The sequence below is a fragment of the Corvus kubaryi genome, unplaced genomic scaffold, assembly GCF_017639235.1.
Source record: "Corvus kubaryi isolate FWS band 111438036 unplaced genomic scaffold, C.kubaryi_AGA036_p1.0 37334, whole genome shotgun sequence".
NCBI lineage: Eukaryota > Metazoa > Chordata > Aves > Passeriformes > Corvidae > Corvus > Corvus kubaryi.
In genome coordinates this window covers 18,018,122-18,035,806 of record NW_024581108.1, presented here as the reverse complement: position 1 = coordinate 18,035,806, position 17,685 = coordinate 18,018,122, and the positions used below count along the sequence as shown (strand labels likewise).

Sequence of the window (17,685 nt, the reverse complement as noted above, 5' to 3'; positions counted from 1 at the left end):
GGAGCTGACAGCAATTTATAGCTGCTGGAACATCATGGCAAACACTGCGTCAGCTCAGCCAGCAGCCTGTGCTCCCACTCGCCCTTTGACCTGCTTTCTGCAGCCTGCCCCTGCAACCTGGATAACAGATAGCCTCTGAATCTTTCCTGCTTTCTCTGAAGTCCCAGCAGCACTGTCACACACTCACAGTCCTCCATGCCCAGGTGGACAAAGACAGAGGAGGAAGGAGGTGAGATGTAGGCAGGCTGGGGCTCTAGTTGAGCTTTGTGCTGTCCTCAGACAGTTCAGGTATAGAAGCCATCCATCTGCCCGCATGAGGTGAGGAACACAAAGGCCACCTCTTCCCAATGAGTGAGCTGCATGGATTCAGCCACCTTCATCTGTAAAAGCAGCGCTCTGGGTGACTGCAGCATCACCCAGCACTGCTGGGCTGTAATCGAGAGAATGGACATAACTCCAGCAGCTCACAAGGGATGTGGCCCTGCTCCCCGAGGGCTCCTGCCACAGAGAAGGCAGGAGACAAAACTGCAGTCCAGAGGAATTACCATGGCCAGTAGATGAGACAAGGAGAGGAAATGCTGCAGAGCAGTGAAGTGAGCGGCATCAAGGTGGAGAGCACATGATGGGGAGGTGTGATGGAAGGTCATGTTCCCTCTACCGTGCTGGTGAGCCCTCCTTCCTCTGTCCACATGGCATCTCACCTTCTCCAAAAAAGGCTCTGTATCACTGCATTTACCTCTCTATTGAAGTGATTGGTTAGGGCCCAGGTAGGACCCTCCTAGGAATCCCTGTGCAGCTCCTGCTGGTTACCTGGACCCACATCCCATAAGCCCAGAAACCTGGAATGGCAATGTGGAGCTGGTGGAGAATTGGGACTGGAAGCATATGTGTGTGGGTGACTTCCAGGCATATTGTGAAAAGGAGGATCCCCAGATGGGCTGAAGTAATGTCCCATTTGTGTCTTGGGATATTATGAGGATAAATGGGTTATCATTTGTGGAGGCTGATAGTCTGATAGGATACAACATAGGGGCTGCTGAACTTTGTGAGTGCTTCTCTTCAATGTAACACATCTCTGAGATACAGGACTTCTGATGTTTGGGCACTTTCCTTTAGTTTTTAGTCTAAAATATGCCATGTCCCACTTTTTCTGCCTGTAGAGTCATTTTGTTGATAAAACGTACTGTTTATCTGATGTTCAATGTCACTGCCTTGGAAAACATCCCTGGTAGGCACTACACTGAGCAGCATTACCTTTTCACACACTTGGCCATCTTCATGAAAATTAGTGTTTCTTGTTATACTGAGCCAGCTGGATCTGTGTGAAAGTTCAGGGGAGAGTTAAAGGTTGATCTTTAAGAGGCAGAAAGCTGCAATCTGCCGGGTTAGGCATTTCTTAGGGAGGGCTTTGGTGGTAGCCAGAGCATGAGGGACCCAGTTTGCCATGACAAACTCTCACGTGAAGACCTGCAGCAAATTCCTAAATCTAATGATGTTGTGTAGTTGGGTCTCTCGCAAGGTCTGCACAAGGAAAACAGGGAGGTCTGATGTTTGAGCCTTTGTTCATTGCCAATGGAGCTGTCTGGAATTTCCTGTGGCACCTATCCCATTGCCAGACTGACCAATCTGGATTTGGCTGGCACCTTTCAGTAATGATGTAAAAAATAAGTCATAAATACCCCCAAACCCACAAGTGGAGGGGACAGGCCAGTGGATGGATTTTCTGGTGCAGCCACAGATGAAACTTTTATAACAACCCAGAAATTCTCAGTGGTGACAAAGTCCCTGGACAGTTGGTTTGACCGTGAACAAGGTCAATTTTTACCAAACTGGCTCCCTTATAGTTATAAAATAACCAATAACAACTGTTGAGCACGAAGCCAAAGCATATGGGTTGTCGTGAAGGTCAAGTGAGATGTCAAGTGCTGAGCTGATACGGAGGGAACATAAGGGACAGAGTGGCTAAACCCACATTTATGGGGATTTGGAGCAAGAATCTGAGCTTGGGTGATAGCAAAACTGGGTGCTTAACCCAGCCTCCAGCCTCTGCATTCTATATTTCACTGGTGGAGGGGAGAGAAAAGCCTTTCTCCTGTATTTCAGAGGTTTCACAGCAAGAGGGGCCATGAACACTCACAGCCTGGGGAAGATAACTCAGAGGGTTTTGCAGGGAAAGAAATCATGAAAGTTCAAAAGGAAAAGTGAAGTTGCTGCAGAGCTGCAAGCGGAGAAAAGTGAAAAGGGACAGTACTGGTTTGATCATTGTAAGGGCCTGGGACAAGGCCAGAACGATCTGTTAGCACCAGAAGAATCTACAGCTCTGGAGGAATCCAGAAGAAGATCCCAGCATGAAAAAGCAGGTACAAGGGTCTTCTGATAGCCACAGCAGTCTGGGGGGGCTGGCAGAGGGAGCAGAAGCTTGGCTTGACCTTCTGGACATTTGAGACTGGTGAAACTGCAGTTGGGTGTTAAAGGACACTTGGAAGGTTGTCAAACATTTGCAGAGAGCCTCTGGAGGGTTGGCTCAATGCTGCAGATGTTCACGTGATGGCAATGGGGCCACAACAGGTCAGGCCACCAACATAAAACAACCCACTTACACTGAAAAATTTCCATCCCATACCCCAACCATGGACACAGCAGGCTGTGAAATTTGGGAATTTTTTTTCTTTCTGGGTCTTGTGAATTTCTCTGCTTACTTTAGACACCTAAGCAGAAGAAGGAGAGGCTCTTCCTCACTGATTTAACTCACACTGTTGGAATTCATTGCAGAAGAACTGGTTTACTGAGCAGGTGAAATTTAGGTGGCAATTGGGTACTTTGCCCCAGAGCGTGATCTTGCAGCAGCTGCTTTCCCTGGTTGTGCCTGTGTTTATTCAGATAGGAGGAAGAGTCCAGGCCCATCTGTCCCTGTGTGTTCCTGCAGCACTCAGTGATGACAGATGAAATGTAACAGTAATGCCAAAAAAAATAATAACATTTCAAGCTTCCAAACACATGATAGATGAGAAAATCATGGCAAGAGCCCAGCAAGTGCTGCAGAGTAATGCAAGCTGCCTGGATCCCATCTGACCACACGTCTCGAGGATGAATGTATATCTGGAAGCATTTAATACAGCTGTCTTACAAATATGTTGCAATATTTACTTAATTTACAGGCTGCTTCCAGTGTAAAATCCCAGCGGAGTTTAGATGAAAATTGCTGGTGCCATCTGACAGTGAATTTTCCTGGAGAGCAGCGTGGGTCCTGTGCAGGGACAGCATTCCCGGTGCTGCAAGCCAGCTGCTCTCCCTGCTGGTCCTGCTGCTTCCAACATGCCTGGAAGCATCTGAAAAAGTGCCACCACTGAACTGAGATGGACAGACACCCTTCACGTGACAGGGATGTGGCTGCACAGTGCTGGTGACAGTCTGTGGGGAAAGGAGTAATTGTGAGGGAGTAGGTGGCATCTTTGCCCTGCTGCTGCTGAAAAACCAAGGTGCAATGAGAGAAATCCAGGCTGGTTTTAACTGAAACAAAGACTTAACCCTTGCTGCACCTCACACAGCCCCTCCCGTGAGTTCTTGTTAAAATAATTATCTGAAGGTCTGAATCCTTCAGACAGTCCAAGGTCAGCCCATCATCTTTGCAATTACCCTTTCTGCAGAAAGTAGGGAAGGATTAAAGAATGAGGTAAGCTCTCTGCAGCTGGTCCTTGACTGTCCTTAATGCTGTGAGCAGTACATCCCACGTGACCAGGTCTTTTTATTATTACCTTGTCTCTAATACCCAGGAGGGGAAAGGCAACTGGGGGGAATTGCTCTCAGGAATCACATTCTGGAAAGATCTGGCTCACCCTGGCCCTGGGGCACAGTAGCTCCTGTTGCAGCCTCAGGCCCACTCTCCAGTTCAGAAGCAGAGCAGACATGGAAGATCTGTGATGTGAGACGGTGCAGGATGTGGGATGATGCAGGATGCAGGACATAGGATGTGGGATGAGAGATGCAAGATGTGGGATGATGCAGGATGCAGGATATGGGATGTGGGATGCAGGATGTGGGATGCAGGCTGGCCAGCCTGGCATGGAGAGCTGGCCTGGCATGAGGTGCTGGCCCATGTGGCTCAGGGAAGTTGGGAGCTGGGCTGCCATGTGTGGGGTTATTTGGAAGAGTGTCTCCAGTTCCTAGCCTCAGGGGGTGACAGCACCAAGGAGAGATTTGTGAACAGGTCTTGTGCTGGGTTTGGGTGGCTACAAGGGGAACCAGGCTCTGCTCCCTTCTCATGCAAAGAAGCCACAAGCACAACACAGAGAGGATGGTGAGAATGCTGCAGAGCATCTTCCCTTTTCCTCTTCACATTTGAAGAGGCAGATTTTTAGTGAATCCTAGAAGTCACAAGGGGGACAATGGCTGAACAGGATGAAGACAGGAGCAGTCAGGCTTTTCCATCCCAGGGCCTGGAACATTCGTGTGTTTCCAGCTGGGAAAGCAGCAGTGCAGCTTTTCCTGTACCCCCAATTCAGTCCACTCACAGAAACCAAGCCAGAGGTAACCTGCCCCAGCCTTACACCACATCCATTACCTCCTTTGGGCTTCTGGAGTACCCAGTAAAACCAGTCACCAACTTCTAAAATGTCTGCAGATTCCCCAGATAACCTATGTCAGGGCTTTAGAAATCTTAGGGAGTGCTTGATGTTACGTAATCTGTATCTACCCAAATGCAATTTAGCAGCTGCCATTTATTTAGATGAGGACTGTTATGTCAAGCTCCCCTAGTTTTATCCCCTTTAACCTACTCTCCTTCAGTGGGTACACCATGATCTCAGCCTTTGCTCTTGCTCATTAGGTGCTCGTGCTTTAATCTTTCACATTGGAATGCCAAGGTCCATCCACTCCTCTTTAGATGGCATTTTTTTCAAATCTTGTCTTTAAAAGAAAATTGCATCCAATACAGAGATATATGTAATTTATTCTGGTAATTTCAGTTATTTTGATTAAAAATTTTCTCATTTTGCACTTTAGAGTATGCAAGCTTGGAGTAGATGCCGTTGCTTTTATACTTAAATCTCCAAACAGGGTTGAAGGACACTGTCTCATTTCATTTGCTGAAAGAGAAGCAAGTGAAAAATTTTTGAGAAATATTTGTGTTTATGCATCCAAGTATGATGTTTGCTGTGATTGCAACAGCAGGATATTATTGATTATTATTACCTTTTCTGTCTCTCTGAATACCCACTGGAGAGATTGCTGCCTGTCAGTCATTTCCTCTCTTGTCTTTGTGCAATGTCTGTGCCTGCTCTTGTGTTTCAGACTTGCATCCCATTCACTGCCACAGTTTTTCAATTTATCGAGATAATTTTGCATCCTGATATGGCCCTGCAAAGAGCTCGTGGTGTCTCATAGTTTTGTAACTTTTTACATTTTGATAAGCATACTCTGTCTCTCTCCATTGCATAGTTGTGATTCCAGCTCAAGAGCTGCACCTCATGTCTCAAGAGGGGACAGGCAGCTGCAGAAAGTGGATTTTCTCCTGGGCTGCCCCAGCATATCCTTGCAAACCAGCCTCTGCAGGGGGGAGCTGTATGAAGTCAGCTGCTGTCTTACTGCACAGCAGCCTTCTCACAATCCTGGAACCACAGCTGACATCACTGTGATGATAATTGCAACAGCAGCCTTTGGGATTCCACATTTGATGTGTGATATTCTATCCCAATAATGATCCCTGCAGGGGAGGAGGACAGCTCACTAGTGTCCTCCAGTGTACCAACTCTCATAACTTTATCAGCTTAAGAAAATAAAATAATACTAAAAAAAACAGGGACATCCCCCCCTCCCCCACACACCTTCTATCAGAACTTTGACTGAAGATTGCTTATTGGACCCCTGTTAGAGTTGCCCATGGAAGGAGATGCTGTGTTGGCTGTGCCTGGAGACCCACAGGCAGTTTCCTGGCCTGTCCAGGGTCATCTCTTGCTGCTCATGGGCTTCCTCTCCATCTTCCATTTCTAAATGGGTTTTACACTGCATTTGTGATGAAGCAGACAAGCACCGTCAATATAAACAACACAGTTGCTGTTGCAGGAAAAATTATTGGTTTATTAAGACAAAAATTACAGAATATTTTGCAGTTTGGGCAGAATTTCAGAGCCCAAACTGGAATCAGTGCTTTCAACAAAATAGAGACCCACTGAGTGTGAGAAGTGAGACAGAGGCCTGCCACAGGCTGTCCCCACTGCAGGAGAGGAGGGCTGACCTCTAGGCACTGAGGAAGGTGCTGACGACGGAGCAGGGCTGGAAATGGTCACAGATTTGGCCAGGACATGAGTGTGAAGGCAGGATTTGGTAAGAAGGAAGCTGGTGGGACCTGCAGATGTTCCCAGGCCAGGCCAGCCCTTATGGCAGTGCAAGGGGACAGACAGCATGGCCATGCCTGGCTGCTCTGAGATCAGTGCCCTGGAGCAGACGGCTCACAGTGGTCTGTGCAATGTCATCCCAGCTACCTGGGCCTAGCCTGAAAAGGGCTTTCAGCTAGTAGACAAAGCACAGAAATCAGGAATCCTCATCCCCAAATCCTGCCCTGCACTTCTGCCCCAGAGAAAGAAACATTGTCCGTCATCTGCTTGGTCCCTCCCTCTGGTAAAGGCAGGAAGGTTTCCAGCATCAGCGGATTTTCTTTAAGTACAGGTGAATCCCATTCTTGGAGCGAAGGATGAGCCGAGTAATTTTGCGGGGAGGCTTGGCAGGGTCAGGCAAGAGCTCGAAGCGCAGCAGGGTCAGAGCCAGTGCCACCTTCATCTCGTTCATGGCAAATTGCTGCCCGATGCAATTCCTGTGGAGAAACAGAGCAGCTCAGCCACCTCCACCACAGTGCTGGGCACAGCAAACACCCGCAGCCCATCCCAGCCCTCCCACACCAGCACACATCCTCTCCTCTGCAGCTCAGGGGCGCCAGGCAGTGCTTTGGGCAGCGAAACCAGAGGCATGGGCTGAGCAGGAGGAATTTAGAGGAATATTGGGAGCTCATAAATGTGTGTTCAATGAGCATGGAGAAGGAGGGACATGGGGAAACCAAAGGAGAGGCCAGCAGGGATGAGGTGGTGGGTCTCCAAGCAGGGAAGGTCTGCAAGGTGTTTGCCTTGAAGGAGTGAGCACAGGGCAAAGGGAAGGATTGAGGGGAGGGGAGAAGGGGGAATGAAAGGGCAGGAGGGTGGGATGGGATCTTTGCATCAAGGAGAGGATAGCAGGCTCCCTGCAGGAAGCCAACAGAATGTTCCACAGCTTTGGGACCCAGTTCCCTGTCCCCAGAAGGGGCTTGGCAATGCTGCCTTCCCATTTTGCCTGCTGGTATCAGAACCCCTCTGTTACACAAACACTTATATCCTCATTTAACTATTCACTGCTGCAGGGCCAGGACTGCAGGTGGTTGTTTCTGCCCACTACACCTTCAGTGTTCAATTCCCCTTACCTCATTCCAGCAGAAAAAGGCAGAAAGGCGTGAGAGTGCCTGCCAGAGAGATTCTCCGGGGAAAAACGCAAAGGGTCAAACACCTGGAAATTAAGAATATGCAGCAAGGAGAAGCAATTATTTAAAGAACACAGTACTGACTGGTATCTTGAGAAATGTGACACCCCTTAATTTATGAAGAATCCCACAGGAGAGAGAGAATTCTTCTCTCCTGCTAACGGGTGAAGGGCACATGGGAAGAGGCACATCATAAAGGGAAAAAATTATTAGGAGATCAAAAGAAAACTCACCAAAGGATCTTTCCATACTTCAGGGTTTCTGTGAATGAGGTAAATGCTTATTGCAGTGATGCTGCCTGGAAAACAATTGAGGAGGAGAAGAGGGCTCACTGACAAAGAAACAAGCGAACATCTGCACAGCCCAGCCTGAACATCTGTGCCAGCGAGGATGCAGCTGGTGCCTGAGAGCAGAGTTTTGTGCAGCGGGAATGGGATTTACAGACCTTCCGGCAAAGTGCGTCCATCAGGGAAGGTGATGGGCTTGCTGAGCTGCCGGGACACTCCAGGCACTGGGGGATAAAGGCGCAGGCTCTCCTTGATGCACATGGTGCTGTAAGTCATCTTGCCCAGGTCCTCCCTGTTGGGACAGGCAGGCTGAGCCCCACACACCCCCACTGCCTGTGCTGGGAGGTCCCTTCACCCACAGACATCCACCCCCTGAGCAGATCCCCCTGCAACAGAACAGAGGCACCCACAATGTCCAGTCACAGGCTGCTGGAGGCTGGGGATGCCAGGACACCTCTGAACAACCTGGACAACCACCGAACAATCTCAAGTGCAGAGTGACAGCGAAAGGTGAAAAGCACATCTATGATGTCCTGTGGTGAGAAAACAGGAGAGAGCAAAGAGCAATGCTGGTGGCCCAGGACTTGTATGGCATGCAGAATGTCCCTTCCAGGGTGGCAGACTTAGCTGAAGGATCTGCTCCATCCTGTGAAGTCCCTGGGCATGCAGCAACCTTTAGCACCCCAGCTTTTGAGCCTTGAAGACATTGCTCACTTAGAAATGGCAGAGATAGGAAAAGAGTTACCAGCAGAGGAAATGGTGCAGCCTTACCACTGGATTGTGTCCCGGTCCCCCAGGATGCTCTGGATCTCCTCCCTGCACCGTTGCTGGTGCTCAGGGTGTATTGCCAGGCAGTACAAGAGCCAGGAGATGCCGCTGGCTGTCGTGTCGTGGCCCTCAAACATGAATGTGTCCACCTCGGCACGCAGGTCCTCATCAGACAGTGCAGCTCCATTCTCATCCTAAAAGTCCAGAAACACTCTCAGTGGACCATACATGTAAAATTTATATATATATATATATATTACAGTACACACACACACATATATAAATATATAAATATCCTTATATTCTTTCAGCTATTGCAAAAGGGGCGTGATGCTGCCTGTGGGATACATATAAACAAAATCAATGTCTGTTTACACTGAATTCAGGGCCCTTTTCCCTTCACTTTTAAATCTCTTTATCCCTCCATATTAAACCACCAGGACTATGAAATCCCTCTGCAGGTTGTATACCCAAAAAGACACTGCCAACATTTCAACAATGGAAAATTGGATCACCTTGGTCTCTCTTCAACTGGGTGGGACTGGGCTAATTTTTCTTTTTCTTTATGGATTGAATTTTTTTTAATGGACCCTGGGGGTCTCTGGGGGTTTGTGGCACCCTTGCAAAAACTGACTGGCATGTGCCCTGCCACACACACACTCCTCACCACTCACTTTGGCACACAGCAGAATGTCCAAGAAGTCCAAATGTCTCTTCTTCTGGATCTTTTCAAATTCCCGTTCATCTTTAAGGGATTCCTTTCGCTCATGAATCACTTTGTCTGGGGGAGAAAGGGTTAAAGGTTCAGCAGGACCAGGAGATGCCAAGCTGCAAAACTGTCCTGCCTTTGAATGCAAAGCTCACCCAAGGGGGTGAGCACTGCTCAGTCCATGATGCGTTTGATCTGTGCTTCTGCATGCACCCCAGGCACTTCAGCTCTTCAGCAGCACAGCAACAAATGCCATGGATATTGCCATCCTTTTCTGCAAACTTCTTAGTCCACCACAGACTTTTCAGCCTGTTTTACACACCCCTCATGCATTAAAATCACACCTGGCTTGGAAAATAAAAGCATTCCTTGCATTAGTGTTGCCTGCAGTGCTCATCCCTTGTTTCACCAGTCTCTGGCCATTTTACAGGAGCATTTCCTGAGGGCAATTCCTCCATTAGTCCAGTTTAATAACCAGGTAGCTGTGGGACCCCTTTGCTTCATGCCTAGATCAGACCACTACTGCAAGCTGATGCTCTGCTTGGATCTCAGCTCTGAGCCTCTGGGCAGGATCACTGCACAGGCAAGGAGGGACTGACTGCCTCCTTCCAAAGTTTTGGGAGAGGATGACAGCAGGGAATACCTGTGTGGTCGTGAGCAATCCTGCAGGCCTTCCTGAACTGAAATCCATGGGGGCTGAGCCAGTAAATGATGTCATTGTGGTAGGGGAAGATGCGGAGGCGCTGGTGCACCATGTGGCAGAGGTCGTAGACAGCCTGGATGTAGGTGTTTTTCCTGGAGAGTGGGAAATAGGAAGCTTGTAAATTTGGGAGCACAGTGACAAGCAATTTGCCCATTTCCCTTCTGAGCTGCAAACTTCCTGCCAGGGTTTGGGGCAGCCAGCACTGACCTGTTGGTCTGGCAGTTGCTGTGACAACTGAAGGCACATTTCATGATGCTATCGAGAGTCATCAAGCTGACGTGTTCAAAGAGCTCCACTGGCTTCCCGTCTGCTGTTAGCTTTTCCCACTTATCCTAGGGCACAAAGGAGACAGAAATGAGAAGGCAAAGGTCAGTTCTGCATGGATCTGCAGTCATACCCTGGTTAAATGAGTGCTCAGATAGGGATACATCCCTGAGAAATGGAAAAAAAAAAAAAGGGGATCCCTTAGACACCATCAAAATCCCAGAGAAGAGAAGCCAAGAGTGGGATGGTTAATACAAGATTTGCCTCAGGCAGCTGCTACTCTTGGATCCTGGTGGTGGTGAGCCCTGCTACACCTTATCCTGAGGCAAGAGCGCCCTGGAGAAGCCCAGGACAGGTGCATTTCTGGGTGATGGGGAGTTATCTAAGTCCTCCTTAGGACGCAGTGTGTTCTCTGTGTAGGAGCAGCATATGCTGGCATTGGGCTTCACTGGGTCTGTTGGTGAGCACATATGAGCTTGGTGCTCAGGATGCAAACTTCGGAGCAAGGTTCTTTTCTCTGTCACACGATCTCTGTGCCAGTGCATTTTCCCAGCATGTAATACAGGAGCTCTTGCCCCACTCTGATCCCTAGAGAAACTATAAATCCTGTCTCTCTTCCCCAGCAGACATGAAGTGATGATGAATCCTCTGTCCCCTCACAGTGGCAAGGAATGAGTTGACTTAAAAGCTGGGAAAGAGAGGAGAGGGAGGAGTACGGTCCAAACCAGGCTTACAGGGACAGATGCACGTCCGTAGCACATACAACGATTGCCACCTGGTGGCACAGGCTCACACAATTGGTGCTGGCGTTGTGCACACGGAATTCCAAACTCCCAGGCACTTGTGAGCCTTGCAAAAGTCTTCCTGGCTCTCCAGCCCTCGGCTCCTGGCTGCTCCCTGGGCCGCAGGAGGAATCCAGCCAGGATCCGTTTGAAGCTGCTGGGGAGGTTGGAGTGAGGGTGGTGAAGGAGAAGGAACAGATCCAGCACCCAGACTCCTCCAGTTCATGTGCACAAAGCCTGGTGCCCTTTGCCTGTAATTCCTACTGGTTTCCATCCTGCCCAGCACCAGTGGATTGAAGAACAATGCATTTTCACTGTTTATGAGGCATGGCAGGGATTGCAGTCCACTCACGGGTATGCCAACAGCAAATGATACCCTTTAGGTTACAGTGTAGCTCTGCTACAACCTTTATTTTTGGGGGATTTATTATGAACCTTTATTTACTTCAATTCTTCATTTAGACAAACACCTTGTAAGAAGTTGCTGTTGGAACTGAGATCATGCAGGGTTTGGGGATGGCAGTAACATTCATCCTGAAATCTCAGCCACAGATCCCAAGGCAGTACCAGAGATGTCATCACTGCAGACAGGCTCAACCTGCTCATCCTTTCCAGCTCAAGGGCAGGGATTTGGGGTGACTCAGAAAGACTGACCACCAGGACACAGTGTGTCCTTATAATTACCAGGTAAAGAAAACCCTGCTCCAGCATTTACCTCCTACCCAGACAGGATGGGGAAAAGAAAACAGGTCAGAGAGAGGAGCACTGTGAGTCCTACCAGCATCACATTCGTAGACTCTGCCATCAGGCCCACGTACGGTTTCAAGACATCGTAATGAAACCCTGGAGTCAGGAGTTTTCGGTGTTGGTGCCACTTGGGCCCGTGTAAGATCAGCAACCCATTCCCTGGGGAAACACAGGCAAGGCACGTTTTGCTGGGAACAAGCAGCAGGCTGCTCTCACCTGCCTGCAGACACAGTGTCAGCAAGGAGCATGATTAAATCTCGTGTCTGAACTGCTGTGAGAGGGTCTTTGCAAATGTTGCCATCAGCTCCAGGGTTCCCGGAGCTGAGGAAAGACCTGCCCATCGAAATGGCACAACAGTGTCTCTGAAAAGAAACATCAACCCCGCTGGAATAGAGAAGTTCAGAAAGTTCAGAACAGCAGATATATTTTTCACCAGTCCTCCACTGAATCTAAGCTTCTCCCACCACCAGCCTTTGCTATCTGTGGACATGTAAGAATTTGTACATATGTTATGTCTGAACTTTCCTTCCTTGAAAATAAATAGAACTACTTAGCACCTTTATCAATAAATGTAATAATTGCAGGAAGTTTTTAGGTATAACTCCATCAAGGAGCAAGTACAATGCTGTTTATTTATAACATGCTTTTGTCTACCTTCAGAATCATTCCTGGCAGGCAAAGCCCTGGGAATACATACCAATCCATGGGACAAGGTGTTTATAGCTGATATTATCCTTGGGGTCTGTGGGAAAAAAAAAAACATAAAAAAAGAGAAAATAAAATGGTATTTTCAATATTTTCAACAGCATGAACCCACTGGTTTGCAGCTGAAAGCTCCCTCTGGGCTCTCACTTTTGGTTGGGTATGAAGCAAAATCAGTGGCATCCCTGCAGAACTCCCAGTATTTCACAACAAAACAACTTCGGCAATAAGCACATATAAAAGCAGATGCCCACACCGGAAAAAACAAGAATACTGGTAGTCCAAAGCCTGTGCAGCGTGATAAATGGTTAACCCTCTCAGAGACCACTGTTCAGCACCTTTTCTTCTCAATGCATAAAGATCTTCCTCTGCAGTAGGAGCCAGATCTCTGAGCCTAGAAAAAAGCTCCCAGGTGTCTTCTCCTTGCTGGGATCAGGCACTGAGTAGTTAACTTTCAAGGAGCATTTGAGGAAGTCTGATTTTCCAGCAATGCACTTGGAGTCAGGTCAGCCCTGCAGCCCTGTGCCTGAAGCACCCGGGGCACAGCACAAAGGAGGAGTATCTCTCCATGCCTTGAGATGATTTCTGCAAGAAACCCTCTCTGTGAAACCCCGCCCTGCTGTAAATTTTGAGGCTGGCATGGGAAATCTGCAGGCTGGGGTTGCTGCTCCACAGCTGAAGCCATAATCTCTCACCTCCTCTGGCCAACAGAACCTTGGCATAGTCGGGATCAGCAACAACCAGGAATGCTGAGAAACTCCCAAACCAGATAGGGTGAGCATATGAGTACTTCTGTGCCCAGATCTCTGACTTGTCCAGCACATCTTCCTCCTTGAGAAACTAGTTGTGGAAAAGAAAAAAGAGAAGGAATACATAGATTCAGAGAAAAAAAATTAAATAATCTCTCAATACGCTGTCTTAAAAGTTCAAGGTCTTTCTGATCACAAAACCAGATAAGGGCAAACAAGGTGTTGTTCCTCTGTGTTTGCAGAGCATGGGTAGTAGAGATGTTTGCTACTTTTAAAGCTCATATAAAATAATTCTTCCTTATCACTTGACCTTGAGATAGACAACATCCTTAGGCAACGAGGCGGTGCCTATCAGCTCATATATGTTACCTGCTCTTTTTCCATGGCCACTCCATAGAAGACTCAGATTTGTCCCAGACAGCATCTGCACTTGTGGCAAGCAAATATATTCTCACTTGCACATGGCTGAGCAATTAGCACCCTGCAGCTGGGAAAAAATACAGCAGCACTTTTACAGCAGCCAACTGCATCACTGCTGGGTCTGCCCCAGCAGTGCCTCCTGACTGGGAAATCGCAGCTTCCTCCAGACATTTAGGTGGAGAAGGCCAGTGTCCAGGCAAAATTCAACAGAATAAGTCCAAAGTCACCAATGGAGTGAAGAGAACACTGGTTAATATCATTACAATAAGAATTCATTTGTTTCTGTGAATTGAATTTCATAGGCAATGAAGAGCTGGTGCTCCTAGAAAGATTTACCTCCTGTCCTTGGAAGCTGCAATCTGAGGAGCAGCATGAGCACCAGCGTTCATATCAGCAGCAGTGGCAGGTTCACTCCAAAGTGATCACTGCTTTATTGCTTTTATAGCCTGCGCTGTTATGTTCAGGCAATAGACAAAGAACAAGTGGAAAGACCCGTGGAAAGCTCCACAGTCACAGGCAAAGGAAAAAAATCACAGAGACAAAACCTTGTAAGATTCTTTTTTTCTTTGAACAGAAACTACTCTGGGCCAATATGCAAAGGGAAGGATTTTGGTAAGCTAGGTCTGACAGAGCTGCTGCTGCTGCTTTGACTTGAAGTTTGAAGATTAATTAAATCAGCGTACTGGTGCAGAAATCAGCCACAAAGTCACCCTATTGACTGTATCAAGTGAATATTTGCTCAGGCGCTTTCGTGCTGCGTTAGCTCAGCTCAGTCTTTAGTCTGGCTGGTGTTTCTCAACCCAGGACATGGCTCGTACTCAAATAATCACGCACATCAAATTATCAGCCACGTGCGGCTTATCTCGGACAGGATACTCAAGAGTCAAGGGGCGTCTGCCAGGGTCTGCACAGGCTGGGGGGGGCATGTCCAGGTTCAGCTCCAAGGCTGAGCACCCCCTTCCTCACGAGCTGGGGGAGTCCCTGCAGCACAGCCCGTGTGTCTCCCACACGCAGCAGAATTATGAACTATACCCCTTCATTACTTATTACAGAAAGCTCAGCTTCAACTTCACTTACTCAGGTTCAAGATTGTGAACTTAGTAAACAGAACCATCAATTTCTCTGATTTCAGGGATCAAGTTTTGGGGCAAAAGGAGGAAGCCCTCCTCAGTGCCCACCTCTTCAGCAATGCCAGCAGAAGCAGGGCTTGGCACAGTGCCTTTAGCTAAGTGACACTTGAACATGTGAAAGTCCCTTTGATACAGCTGCTTGTGCTTCTCCTGTCATGAATCACAGAAAGCATAATGGAAGTAACTGGGAGATGCTGAGCAAGTCTCACTGGCAGAAGTCCTAATCCTAGAAACTTTTGCATCCAGCCTTGTTTTGGAGCACCAGCCTTGGTTTGTGCTGTCAAGAACCATTCCTGTGCTGGCCAGAGGGTTGAATGGGTTTATTTAAGAGGAGAGGTTACCCTCAAGGTGAGTAACCTGCTGCACCGAGCACTCCTGGAGCAGAGAGTGTAAAGTTCTGTGAGCTGCAGAGGAATAGAAAGCTCCCACTCCTTAATCAGGGCTCCAGCTACCCGGCTCTGCATGAAAGACCATTACTTCTACTTCTTTCTCCCTTGGGGGCTTGAAAAGAAAAGCATAAACCCCACTTGGGTCTAAGAAAGAAAGGTAATTGCCTGATCTCATGCTGAAATGCAAGTTTTGAAATGGATCCAACACTAAAAGCATCTAAGGAAGAGGCTTTTAATGACTTTTAATGACTACACACTGATAGCAAATGATAGACAAAACACAGGAGCTGAAATCTGAGCATGAGGCTGTCCTTCGTGCAGCCAGAGCCGGGCTGGCTCCTCCCCACACAGGGCAGAAGTGGGCAAAGGGCTGCTGAGGAACTGACACCTTGTGCCAGTGGGGCAGTGACCCTGCTGTCCTTTGCTTCCCACCAACCCCGGCCATGGGGAGCCACTTTGGTCAGCTCAGGGCTGGCACTCTGGATTTTAGCTAAGTCGTGCTGCTGCAGTGAGACTGAACAGCTCCACACAACCTCTTCCTGATATTTTAATGTCATTTCTACTGAGCGATTTGGATAAGCAGAGACTAATACCCAGAGAATGCCTTAAAACAAAGTGATGTATTCCCAGGAGATCCACCCAGAGCATGACAAATACATTTGAGATTCTAAACTGGCCTGGATCCAAACTGGCAAATAATCAGTTAAATCAACAGAACAGGAAATGTCAGTGCTCTCCCTGAATACAGCTCGAAGGTCCTCCTCGAGGTGTGTGCAAACTTTGTATTCAGCGTGTGCCCAGAGCATTGCTGGTTTCTTTGCTGGCTCGACGAACTGTTAGGCTTTGGGAATTCAGCAGCATTAATCAGCAAATGATTAAATCTTCAAAAAGGAATTCTCAAACAAACATTGTCTGAGGTAAAAGTTGAGCCACGAACAACCTAGCCATGATGACAGCAAGTGATTGGCACAAATTCCCATCCAGGACAAATAGTCACAACTAACAGAAGAACATACTTTATTTAATTGCAGTTTTAAAGTCTAACTGGCAGTGTAACAAAGCCCTGAACTGGCCCATCTTCATGCTTACATTGCCAAAAGACTGCTTGTCCCATCCAGCACAGCAAAACTGGTGCTGCCACAGCAGAGAGACAAGCCCTGGAAGGTCTCCTGATTTCCCAGACACTTTTCAGGGTGCCAATTATTTAATGTGCCACAGATTTGGCCACGACAAGACAAGAGCAGAGCCCAGCAGAGGGCAAGGTGATTTTAAGCAGCCTTTAGCACGTACAGAAAAGCCTTTTGCATCAGGCAAGCTTAGTTACGCCTCGTGAGGCTGCTGATGAGTTGTGAAAATCTGCTTGCCAAGGCTGCTTGCCAAGGCAGCCGCGGTGATCTGTGTGGGCAAGTGCATACCTCGGGGAAGAGTCATCCCTGCCACCAGTGAGCAGAACAAGGCTCACCTATGTACGTGAGTTTAGTTGTTCACGGCTTTAATGCAACTGTAAGAAGATCCACAGTCCCTGTGCTAGATGCAATGCCTGTGGCGTGTTTTGTGGCTTAAACGTGGCTCAGAATGATCAGTTGTCTGGTCCACCTGGCCGTGAGGCCGATGCAAGCTGGCAGGGGAGAGAATGTACTCCTGGATGCCAGGAGCAGCGAGCATCTGGTCAGCATCTCATCAGCTCAGCGCCGCAGGAGAGCTTCTGCGGCCCTGCCCTGGCTGTCAGAGGAGCAGAGAGGTGACAGTGGAGCCTGCCCCGGACAGAGCAGCGCGGCTCTGCTGCCTCCAGCACCGATGCCGGCTCACATCCCGAGATGACCTTGCCTATGCCACACTGTATTACCGCTCTCTTTGCGTTCGAACCAGCCACCACCCTTTTCCACCGTGCAGTCTGCAGCAGCCTGCGGGAGCTCTGCGTGAGCCATGCTCTCTCTAAGCCTCACGGGCAGCGAAAGCACACTGCTCTGGCTGAGGAAAGGGATGCCCGCCTCTCACCTACCCCGCGGACTGGGAGCAGCAGCTCTCCCGGACCACGGGAACAAGTCCCACTAGCATCATTCCCACACGCCCCTCGGGAAAGCTGCTCCCCGCACTCCCCCTCGCTCCCGGCAGCGCAGACCCGGCTCTCCCCCACCTCGTGGACGTGGCCAAAGAGCCAGTGGGTCGGGTGCCCGGGGAAGTCGGCCAGCGCCCGGAGCAGCTCACGCCGCCGGTGGAACAGCTGGATGGCTTTCAGCAGCACGCAGGTCAGGCAGAACACGGCGGCCAGGTGCAGCACCCTGGAGACATCCACGCCCAGCCACAGGAGCTTCATCATCCCGCTGAGAGCCGCCGACAGCTGCCTCCGGTGTCCCCCAGCGCCCCGGCGGCACCGGCCGCGGCAGCCAATGCGGGGCGGAGAGGCAGGTCCAGAGTCCGAGCGGCTGCCAAATCACGGCAGCGCTTGTTGGGAGGGAAGGGAAAGGAGAGGAAGGGAAGGGGAGCATCCCGCGGGAACGCTCCGCTCGCTGCCGCACCGGCTGGGAGCTACT

The 17,685-nt window shown here is 49.1% G+C and overlaps 1 protein-coding gene across 1 annotated transcript; it reads right to left on the bottom strand.

The window, feature by feature from the left end:
* Window positions 1-6,052: 6,052 nt before the first annotated feature.
* On the bottom strand, window positions 6,053-17,685 carry LOC121665828 (cytochrome P450 4B1-like). The gene is made up of 12 exons (XM_042030631.1): window positions 17,289-17,685; window positions 13,159-13,303; window positions 12,459-12,503; window positions 11,793-11,920; window positions 10,176-10,300; window positions 9,909-10,060; window positions 9,231-9,337; window positions 8,560-8,750; window positions 7,947-8,080; window positions 7,735-7,799; window positions 7,445-7,527; window positions 6,053-6,808 (listed from the first exon to the last, which is right to left on the bottom strand). Exons 1-12 carry the CDS (start codon window positions 17,469-17,471, stop codon window positions 6,640-6,642), a joined length of 1,527 nt encoding a protein of 508 aa, XP_041886565.1. The 5' UTR covers window positions 17,472-17,685; the 3' UTR covers window positions 6,053-6,639.

Coding starts and splice junctions, on each gene's coding strand:
- LOC121665828 (XM_042030631.1), bottom strand. CDS start 17,471: ATGATGAAGCTCCTGTGGCTGGGCGTGGATGTCTCCAGGGTGCTGCAC. Junction 10,301..11,792: donor AGTCTACGAATGTGATGCTG/GTAGGACTCACA, acceptor TTTGTGCCCTAG/GATAAGTGGGAAAAGCTAAC. Junction 10,061..10,175: donor AGCAACTGCCAGACCAACAG/GTCAGTGCTGGC, acceptor CCCACTCTCCAG/GAAAAACACCTACATCCAGG.